The sequence below is a fragment of the Pollachius pollachius genome (genome assembly GCF_949987615.1).
Source record: "Pollachius pollachius genome assembly, chromosome: 16".
NCBI lineage: Eukaryota > Metazoa > Chordata > Actinopteri > Gadiformes > Gadidae > Pollachius > Pollachius pollachius.
In genome coordinates this window covers 11,304,701-11,315,670 of record NC_136949.1, presented here as the reverse complement: position 1 = coordinate 11,315,670, position 10,970 = coordinate 11,304,701, and the positions used below count along the sequence as shown (strand labels likewise).

At 42.3% G+C, this 10,970-nt stretch overlaps 1 protein-coding gene across 2 annotated transcripts; it reads right to left on the bottom strand.

The window, feature by feature from the left end:
* Nucleotides 1-5,559: 5,559 nt before the first annotated feature.
* On the bottom strand, nucleotides 5,560-10,250 carry rnf8 (ring finger protein 8, E3 ubiquitin protein ligase). 2 transcript variants are annotated; one of them, XM_079753128.1, is made up of 9 exons: nucleotides 10,053-10,250; nucleotides 9,627-9,755; nucleotides 8,833-9,275; nucleotides 8,479-8,683; nucleotides 7,819-7,881; nucleotides 7,619-7,708; nucleotides 7,301-7,408; nucleotides 6,684-6,888; nucleotides 5,560-6,124 (listed from the first exon to the last, which is right to left on the bottom strand). In XM_079753128.1, exons 1-9 carry the CDS (start codon nucleotides 10,173-10,175, stop codon nucleotides 5,820-5,822), a joined length of 1,671 nt encoding a protein of 556 aa, XP_079609254.1. In that variant the 5' UTR covers nucleotides 10,176-10,250; the 3' UTR covers nucleotides 5,560-5,819. The 2 variants fall into 2 exon arrangements, with proteins under 2 accessions (XP_079609254.1, XP_079609255.1); XM_079753129.1 differs by having other exon boundaries at nucleotides 5,967-6,124; nucleotides 6,677-6,888.
* Between the last annotated feature and the right edge of the window lie 720 nt (nucleotides 10,251-10,970).

The window sequence follows — 10,970 nt, the reverse complement described above, 5'->3', positions numbered from 1 at the left end:
TTACCCTAAAAAATATTCACCCTTGTAAATGATCCCTATTCATACTATTACTTAAGGCACAGGGCTAAAGGAACTCTAAAATAGTGAAGTGAATAGTATAGTAGACAAATAATGTTTTATACATTTGTGAGTGCAACTACAAATAACAAACTAAATGCAACAATAAGTGCTATGTACTTGTTCATGAAGTAGATAGACACAAGGGTCTTGCCGCTGGAATAGCAGGTTGAAATGTGTGAATGTTATCAGTGTCGACTGGTAGAATAGGAGATGGATCTCCGTCATTGGGTCCTGGAACGATTCACGCAGCCGGACACACCTGGCTTGCTTCTCATCTGTGGAGTTAAAGAACAGGCACAGCAAAACAAATAAATAATAATTTTGAAACATTCTCATATTCCTTGGCACTGTGTGAACTTGTGACAAACCAAAAACTGATAAATTGTTACATTAGATGGATACATCATTCATCAAATAGGTTTCAAAATCTAAACTAGGCTTATACTTACGGATGCTTCCAAAATAACTCTTGAGGGCATTATAGAGACGTAGAATCCGACTGACCACCATCTCCAAACTAAGCCATCTTGTGCTCACATGCAGCAGTGTCTCCATGTAGTTTGTGTCACAAAACGTACAGAATTCTGTGACGATGAAAAATGTAGATTACAGCAAACAAGCAGTGCAATGATTAAAGAAAAAAACTAAGGCAATATATATGTAAACTAGATCTTGAGAAATGAAATCAGTGAATTACCATCCAATATGTTCTTGCGTTTGGTGCTAGCCTTGAACCAAAAGCCCACATCTACTGCCAGGTCCTCAAAATCGAACCCTGTGATCTGGAAGGATTTATTTTCTTTTTAAAGAAGAAATTGCTAATGCAAATGGGACAGGTTTCCTATGGAATACCAAATTATTATAATGCTATGACATTTACATTTAGCAGACGCTTTTATCCAAAGCGACTTACAAGGGAGAATAACATTCAAGCTACATTGCAATGGACATTAGTGTAACAATAAATAAATACTGCTAAGTAGTGCTAGTAATTGTAAGTTAGGGGGGGAGGTACTCTCTGAAGAGCTGGGTCTTCAAGTGCTTCTTTTATGACTAGAGTAATTGAGCAATTTACCTCACTGTACACGGCCCCAGCAGCAGAGGCATTGTTGTGCACTATGTGGCATGGGCAACCTAGGATGAACACTGAAGGGTTTTCTTTCAGCACCCTCGATTTGATAGAGTTTCTGTCTCCCATATTTACGCTGGCATTGTCAACAGAAAGAGCAATGCAATTCTGCCAAGGTATACTGTGCCCTTTCAACACAGAGTCCATCTTGCTGAATATGGTTGCCGCAGTGCCACAGCCTTCTCCAGTTGTTATTCCCATATCCAAAAACCTATGGGCTACCCCATTGGTCTCCCAGATTTTGACAGTCAAAGGATTCATCTTTGCCTTTCCTTAAGAAAAAGCCACAAGTTTTACACAATCAGACAATGATTGAATCCGCCATCGTCAGTAAACAGTAAAGCAGTAATTCAAGCAATGCACAACTTGTCATTCTCTATACCTATTATATGTTGTATTGATTCTGCGATTAAACCCTTGCAGCGCATCTAGAAAGCGGCAGCGCGCCTCGTGTTCAACCTACCAAAGTTCTCACATGTAACCCCCCTCTTCCGAGACCTCCACTGGCTCCCTGTAATAGCTTGCATCAGATTCAAGATGATGGTACTGGCATACAAGGCAGTCGATGGAACTGCCCCTGCCTACCTCCAAGCATTAGTAAAGCCACACACCCCAGCTCGATCCCTCCGCTCAACTACCTCAGCTGGACGTCTGGTACCGCCATCGCTAAGAGCAAGCAAAGGTCGATCAGCAAAGTCACAACTTTTCTCTGTTTTCGGACCTCAGTGGTGGAACGAGCTCCCTACCGATGTCAGGATCGCAGAGTCGCTCACCAGCTTCCGCAAAAGACTCAAAACTCACCTATTCAGAGTTCACCTCGACTCTGCATAGAAACCAATGCACAGCCACCATTGAATGTTGTACGTCCTGGCACTTGTACATTGCACTTATTCAAGGTACTTAATTGTGTAGCATCTACAGTAGCTGCTATCATTACGTTACACGGGGAATGGGTTAGCCTAGCGATTGTAATACTTGCACTTGGTTCTATGAACATCTTTACTGTACCAACAGCGATATATTGTTTCACTTCTTATGCCAAATGTACTTATTGCAACAAATGCACTTATTGTAAGTCGCTTTGGATAAAAGCGTCTGCTAAATGCCCTAAATGTAAATGTATTGATTAGATGTTGGATTCAAGCATCATGTAAAAGCCTATTGGGAGAGGGAAAATAATTTAAAAAAAGGTCACCTGTATCTTTGGACCCATCTGTCGACAGACTGAATGGTTTACTCTTCATGTTGCGCACCAGCTCGTTCAATAAATAAGGCCTTGTTAATGATGGCTGAGGTCTTTGTTCTTGCAGAACAATACTTTTTGGCAATTTTAGAATCCGGAAAGCATTCTTTAAATAGCGGGCTGAGGTGGTCTGCAAAGGCTATAGGAATATTGTGGCTGACCAGGGTCACTGCCACTTTGACCTCTGCCCTTCTAGCCTGTAAAAAAAAATACGAGGTTACATCTGAGGTAGAATATGTGCAAATGCATAGCCAAAGCACACATATGAATGGATTCAAATTATCACCTGAGTGTCCAAATTCATCTCTTCAGCCCTCGAACAAACAAATCTATCTATTTTGTTGGTCCTGTCAAGGATTTTTTGCTTTTTGATATGAGTCTCTCTGGTGATATGCCGCTGAACATCTACCTGCATCTTGATGCCTGCATTCCAACTCGTGCCGGCAGACTTCACACCAAAAGTGAAACTCAGTTGTGCCCTGTTTAATGAAAGGCCACTCTTTGGTCCAGGCACTGTTTAATTTGAATTGTAAGCAGCGGCCCCTGATTTTGCCCTTTTCTTCTGCTTGACTGTGGGCTCTGTGCTATCTTCCTCCTCCTCCACCACATCCTCCTCCTCCTCATCATCATCATCCAACATCACCACCTCTTCATTGTCTTTCTCTACTCATTCCTCTATCTAAAAAGGTAGGCTGTGTTAAAAAAAACAACCTGCAGCCTTATAATGACATGGTAGCCTAATCATGACATCTCCATTAAAATTACATGTAGGCCTGGATTTTCCTTGTGCTAACATTGGTAAGACAAGTTCATATTAGGTGAAGGGCACACTGTCCATCTTTTAATGAAAAGGTAGCCTAGTGTAACATTTTTCTTTTTGCTAACAAACAACTGAACATAAATCATTATGTGACTAGCTTATCTGCTGAAGCTCTGCTTGATTCTTCTCTCCATGTCCATGATCCGATTTTCTTTTGAAATATTTCAGCAAGCTCATCTAACAAAATGTAATTTGCACATGAGCCTTTTTATTTAGCAATTACTTAGCCCTCATAACGCTCGCGTGAGAAAACGTTTGCAACTAGTTTAAGTCTTTACTGTCTCAGCACACAATTAGACTGATTAAGCAAGGCTATGTCTGTAGTGACAAGGCACACAATTGAATTAGACAATAGATTATTCGATTTGTTAGGCTATTTTATCTGCTTACCTTGATTAATGTCATCCAAACTTTCAAACGCGCATCAGTGGGCTCCGACTCCGAATTTATACGCTCTGAACTCTCTGAACTTTTCAAACGCAACTGACGTATCAGGTGCATGGTTGTCAGCGAATCAACGACCAGAGAATACTGCCGCGATCACTTTGTAGGCAGATGTTACAGCTGCTAGTCATCAACAGAAAATGAACGGGATAATTTTTTTGATTTATTTAATTTTTTAAATTTTAATTATTTTTTTATTTTGGCGTGACATTTCTTGCGTGTGCGTGACAGCGTGAGATTGATGGTGAAAGCGTGACTGTCACTCCAGGGGCGTGACTGTTGGCAACCCTGCATTAGAGACAATTTGTATGTTTTGACAATGACAAGCAACAGCGAGTCCGACACGGCAAGTTAATCTAATGTATGTTTGGAAATTGTTTATTGTTTGCAACTATACGCAAATTGTATGTGGCATCGATCTTGAAATCCATCTGGAATCTAAGCTGTGTTAATTAATTTTAAGCTAGTACAGACCACGCTCATGTCCACCATTTTGTTTTATTGTAATTACACCACACGTGGCTCACTTCTTGATGTTTTGTAAAGTGTTAAAACGTTTATTGATTGTTGTAAAGTACTTTAAAGATACTGTTAAAAAAGGGTTAAGAAAAGTTATTTAAAGTTCATTAATAAGAAAATGTGTATGTTAAACATAAAGGTAAATGTTTGATATAGTTTACAAGGTACTGTTAAAAAGTCCTTTTCCTGTAGTCCAGGAAAACTTAAGGGGTTTTAAGAGCATTAAAGATGCACTTTTTACAAACGGTGTATTGTATCAGAGACAAGAGAGATGAAAGAACAACACTGTGAGAAAAGGTGTGTTTTGAATTAAGAGTATTTTTGTGTATTTTGGTTTGTTTTAAGAACATAAAATATGTCTAATTAGACAACATATGCAGTTATGATACTGAGTTTAAAATGTATAGACAATGTGAAGATAAACAGTAGCCTTCAGTAAATCAACATGTTAAATGAAGAAATATAACTAATGAGGATTTGGAAAGACAAGCCACGTCTCCCGTGTCAGCATTCTTTCCTTGTGTTTTCAGGTTATCTATAATCTGTCCACAGGCGCTCCCACCTGGGACCCGTTACACATGCAAAATGGAATTATGGCGTGCTCCTCATTGCTGAGATGACATGGATAGGAGCACAGTTGCATCCTTCAAGCAACATCTGCAAGACCTCCACTCGCAGCTGGGAATATATTTCCCAGAATTAGACGCAAGCTTTGAGTGGATCAGAAATCCATTTGGGGACAAAACGCACATTGAGCAAGTCAGTTCCAAACTTTCACCAAAAGAGGTTGACAGCCTTGTGGACATTGCATCAGATGGGACACTGAGAACAACTTTCAGGGAGAGAGGATTGACCGACTTCTGGCTCCACGTCCAGCCTGAGAACCCTGAGCTGGCTGACTCCACTCTGAAATTGTTGATGCCGTTTCCAACCACCTATAACTGAAGTTGGATTTTCCTCCCTTGTTGGTCTGAAAACAAAGCAGCGCAACCGGATTAATGTGGACCATGATATGAGACTTAAACTGTCCAGTTTGGAGCCAGACATTGCTTCACTGGCCCAGAAAAAAAAGCAGCACCATTCTTCTCATTAAGTTGTGTGACAAAAATGAAGTTCCTGTATCTTTGGTAAAACTGTCATTTTATGTTGTAATTTGTGAACTGAAGTTGGCATATTGTTTTGGGGCTATTTTGAGTTAGGTGGTCCTTGAGTGTTTTTTTATTGGTTAAGTGTTCCTTGGTCTGAAAAAGTTTGAGAAACACTGACGTATACATTAGATGAATAAGGTTTTGATCTGGCGCCACCTTGTGTCGACATATAACCTAGCAAGTATGAGATGTGTCATGATTGTACAATTCCTTTAACTTTAACATGTTTCACAATTGCATCACCAAATAGAAACAAGCTTTTACTCGTTTGCATTCATCATGACCACAGCATAAATGCTACAATGCACAAACCAAAATAAAAGTCAACAGAGGAACAGACAATTGCACCAACGGCCAAATAAGGTCAACCACATTGTTGAGCTGACAGGTACATTTTAATGAAAAAGAAAACAAGAAAATAATATATACAAATAATCACTCAACCAGCTCTCCCTTTCACCAACTATAAAAGCTGTCATCACCCCCCGAGATGTTGCTGGTGGAGGAGCTGAGGTCTAGGATCTGATGACTGCTGTCCGTGCCCACCGATTCCACAGTGCTGTCCAGGTGGATGCTGCCGTCCGCAGAGCTGATGTTCTCCATCTCGCTGTCCGCCCCGTCGCTGTCCGCCCCGTCGCTGTCCGGCTCGCTGCCGCTGTCCAGGCTGCTGCCGCTGGAGCCGCCGCTGCTGGAGCCGCCGCTGTTGCTGCTGGTCGTGCTGCTGTCATCTTGGATCACAGTCAACTCCGGAGGCGTGGCTCCTGAGAAACCCAACGACTAAAACATGAACACAGTGATACTTGTCCCATAAAAATTAAATAACGCATGGAGATGGAGGGTCAAAAAAAGTACCAAGTATAATAATTCAGCCAGTGGAACCCTTGTGGAACCCTTGGTCACCCAAGACAATCAAAACAATTGTAAATAAGAAGAGGGAGGGCATCACATCTCGCTGGTGTTTCTAACGGGCACGTCGAGATACACAAGCTGGCTTCCCAGCACGCAGACAAACAGACTAGCTCTCTTTTGGCCCAACCAGCTCGTTCTCTCTGGAACCCAGAGACCACCCAGCATTTAAAAAGAGAAATGTAAAATAAAACCATAAGATGGCACGTGCATGAATAAAGTCGATTGTTTTCAAAAAAAGCCGCGGCACACTGAACGGTGTTGAGCCGTGTTTGAAAATAGTGTTGTGAGGGCCAGGACACTACAGGTGTCCTACACCCGCAGGGCAGCAGGACGCATCTCTGCAGCGCGGGAGGGACCCGCACCGCAACGCTTGCCATCTTGCTTGCTCGTGGCGTTTGACGCACCTCTCACCTTTCCTCTCGTCGACGATCACCTGTCTCCGGGTCTTGGTGGCGGCGCTGAGGTTCTGCACCATGCTGTCGATGAAGTTATCCAGAGGCAGGCAGCGCGTCTGCGAGCGGATCGTCTGGCGGCAGATGGGACACTCGTCTTTGCGCTTGCGCCACTCGCCGATGCAGTACAGGCAGAAGATGTGGGTGCAGTTCAGCACGTAAGCCTGTCGCCAAAAGTAGACAAAAATGTTTAAATTCCATGCATTTGTTTCGATACTTTTCTTTTGCTTCCTTCTTGCTAGAGGGAGTAAAACTTTGGACACATCATTAGAGACAATTAGTATGTTTTGACAATGACAAGCAACAGCGAGTCCGACACGGCAAGTTAATCTAATCTATGTTTGGAAATTGTTTATTGTTTGCAACTATACGCAAATTGTATGTGGCATCCATCTTGAAATCCATCTGGAATCTAAGCTGTGTTAATTTACAAATGCAACTCCAAGATTTAACCTTTTTTAATCAAATTTCTGGTCATGGAGCTCTTTCAAAGGAAATTAAGTTGTCCTTAACAATAACTCCTATGCACAAATAACCAGCAGGATACTCATTCATTGATTGGCGACGCCCTCTTACCTGAATGAAGAGCTCAGAACAAATGATACACTGGAGCTCATTCTCCATCACCTCCGTCATCTGGGTGACCACTTCCTCTTTCTGGGCCCTCTCCTTCTCCTTCTCCTCCTGGTCCACCATGACAGATGCAGCGTAAATGGTGAGTGTGGTTGGAGCAGTCAATGTACAATACATGTCCCAAACAATGAAAGGTACGTCAACTGTCTACTGTAAGCAATGGTTTTGTACTTTGTTTGAAGCAACAATCAGCATACTTGGTTGGCTAATACTACCATTACAGAATGAGTGGGATCGAAATGTGAAAATGATCATACTTACTTTGGTAAGTTCTAGCTCCCTGTTCTTCGCCAAAAGGACTTGTTCAAAGCCTTGCCGAGAATGGGCGAGCTCCTCCATGACGTTCCTTTGCTGTTGGCCGTCACAGGACAGTTTGAAAGACTTGGATGGATTCAAAACTGATGAAATACTATTTGGTTAGATTAAATCAAATTCTCTGCAAACTTTAAATCCATCCTTACCTCCTGTAAGGCATCTTCTAGTTGTTTCTTTAAGACCTCTTCTTCCTGCTTTGTCTTCTGTGCCTTTAAATCAAGTACAACATCACAGACACAATTTAGTGCAGCCACAAGGACATTGTGGAGATTGTACAAAACAAATGGCCTTAGATATATAAGCCCAACCTGAGCCCAATGCTGACACAGGGGAGGTTGTGAAAAAGCAGGTAAAGAAGGGAAAACTGTATTATTGCTGTGAAATTCTCAAGGTAATACCTCAAGATACAAGTCTGGGACCAAAATAAGTTTACAAATTCTGTCTGCCAATCAGCGAGGCAGATGATTCCAACAGTTCTGTAAAGGTCTACAATGGCCTCACATATACAGAACAATAATATCAATGCTGCTTCGGGATTTCTTGATTCTATGTTTTTTTTAATTGAATGCCACAAGTTTTTACTTCAATGAACATTGCAGCAGAAATGTTTGTTAATGGTGTTTACTTTAGATATGGGGACTGAAGTTAAAGGTCAGTCAACCTTTTGCTTCGCTAGCCCTCTGTTTAGAGCAAACGTTTCAACTCATGGTGGGGCCCAGGTAGTGCACTCCTACTTCTACCCTTTTGGAATTGGAAACACAGAGGGCTCACATGACAGCCCCGAGATGCTCTGCTCGGTGACTGACCAGTTGTGCTTTGGTCTGACTGAAGGACTTCTCCAGCGTCTCCATGTGCTGCATCTTGGTGCGCAGCGCTCCCAGCTGGCCCTGCAGCTCTCTAACCTGGGCCTCCTTGGCTGCATCCCCCTGCTGGGACGTGCCCTCCAGCGTGGCCACCTGCTTCTGCTTGTCCTTGACTCTCGCCCGCAGGGTCAGGAGGTTCTGGCTGAACCTGGTGTAGGGAGCAGGTGTGGGATGATAATAATTATTATTATTTTCCTTCATCCGTCAGTCAATTCAGCTCAGAAGGGTCATTGCAACCCGGATGGACAAGGTTACAGTACATTGCAAATAACCACTTTGCCCATCACTGCTACATACATCTGCAGATTGTCCAGTTCGCTGGGACTGTTGGAGTCGTCTAAGATCAAGATGGTGTCCTGCCGTATCCCAGTGTGAAGCGACGGGTCCTCCGACGGCGGCCTGGCCTTCTGTCTAGGTTCTATATCCAGGCCCGGTGCGGCACAGGAAGTGTTTGGCATGGAGCCGCGATAAAGTTTCTGCTTTGAGGAGGTGGACGGCTCCGTTTCATCCGTGTCGAACTTCCTTTTGCTGGTATTGGCCACAGGGACCTTGGGACTCAGACTGTACACCTGCGCCAGGTGGGCTTCTAGTTCTTTGAGGGGCCGTCTAACAAATATATACTCATGCTCCACTTGGGCTCCAGCTGCAGCAACACCGAGCTTTATGGAGTCCCCTAGGCGAAGTCGGTGAGCTCTCTCCGCAGGTATGCGTATCCCATTCACCCACACGCCATTTAAACTCTAGAAGGGCGGGCGGGCGGAAAGATACACTTTTTAAAGTTATGACGATAACAACAATGTTATTATTATAATATGAACTACAGCCAAGTCATTTTACTTTTTTTTGTATGTCCCCTAATCACAGTGAGTCTCAAAGCTTTACGGGCAACATTTAAGGCTTGACACACCACCTAACTTCTCTTAATTGTCGAGAAGGAAACCTTTGGACCGGTGTAGTGTGGGAACCCTCCCCGCAGGGATGCCACAATGGAAATACATAATGGTAGCATAACAAGCATATATTCTAGCTACAAAAATAAGAAAGGAGCAAAAACATTGTACTTGGGTTACTATTACTTGAACTTTGCATACCTTTTTGTCTGTGACAGTCCAATCCCCATCTCCCTTTTGCTTGAAGCAACAGTGCAGTCTGGAGATCATCAGAGGGCAAGACGGCGTTACGAGCTGGTAGGTGACGTCTACACCACGTCCAATCTTGATCTGTCCAGTACACAAACAAGGTTCACATCAGGTTAGTCATCGATTGAAGTGACGCTTTGCATCTAGCTTCGTTCCGGAGTTGTAATTGAGTGTATATCGTACAAGCTAGTTGCATCGAGCAAATGTATTAAACGTATTAACGTAGGTAAGCCAAAATATTACGTGTTTAAAAACGGCTTGCATTTGATCAATAAGGTCTGCCTGGTGAGTTTAAACCGCTAGTGTTACTATACTTAAATGTAGCTAGTGTTAAAGAAAAATGAAAGATAGCCTGTGATTTAACTAGCAAACGCGAACCTCTTGATTCTCCAGCAAGAGAAGCCAGTCTGCATTCCTTCCGACCCGCGTCAAACAGCATGCTTCAGGGATTGAGGATTCTTGCTTATCACATGCTGAGGACTTGGATGTCACTGTTTCCATTTTTAACTCATCCTATATAACTAATTAAAAACACTGAAATTGATATAAATAAAGCCCAAACTTGCTAGGAGCTTCTTCTTGCTCTTCTTCAGCTGTTTTGTGTGTGCGTGGCGGGGGAATTACTGCCGCCCTCTGTACAGGAGACGGAATCAGACCGGCGATAAGTAACAAGTACAAAAACATAAAGATACCAAAACTATGGATAAAATTCTGTAAATCATTCCGGTTGCTTGTAGAAACGGCTGTAGTAAAAAAACAAAAAAAACAAACGCGTAAGCAATGCACGGTGGTTTCCATGGAGTTAATTGTATGTGTTTGTATATTTTCTCTTCTCTACTTTCGTGACGACGCGTAACATCTGTGCATCTATAAAAACGTCAACATTGCAACCATGAATGAAACCACTGTTTGTTGTAACGTGGCCCATCCCTCAGCGCGCTAAAGTAGTGTCAAAACGCAGCTGGGACATGTGCCAATAAAATAAAATAAAATAAAATGGAAGGAACGAGAGATTGGAAGTGTGGTTTAGATTCAGTCATTGCAGTTTTGCAACGATGAAAAGGGTTTTGTTGAGAAAATTAACACAACTTTCAATTGACAATATATCAGGTTTATGATGCAAATATATAGATAATTGTACCTAAAAAAATAAGAATTATAAATACGTGACTAAATATGATACATTGTCAATTTAAACGATTTGTTCTCTATGAGCAGTCAACACTCAAGAAAACATGTCCCACTGTTTATTATTTATTATTTTTTTCTATTTAGGTGTTTACATAGCTATTCGAT

Excerpts from the sequence above, each read along its gene's own strand:
- rnf8 (XM_079753128.1), bottom strand. The coding sequence starts at position 10,175 with ATGGAAACAGTGACATCCAAGTCCTCAGCATGTGATAAGCAAGAATCC. Across the intron at positions 9,756-10,052 it reads TCTTGCTGGAGAATCAAGAG|ATCAAGATTGGACGTGGTGT; the intron begins GTTCGCGTTTGC and ends TGTACTGGACAG. Across the intron at positions 6,125-6,683 it reads GATCGTCGACGAGAGGAAAG|GAGCCACGCCTCCGGAGTTG; the intron begins GTGAGAGGTGCG and ends TGGGTTTCTCAG.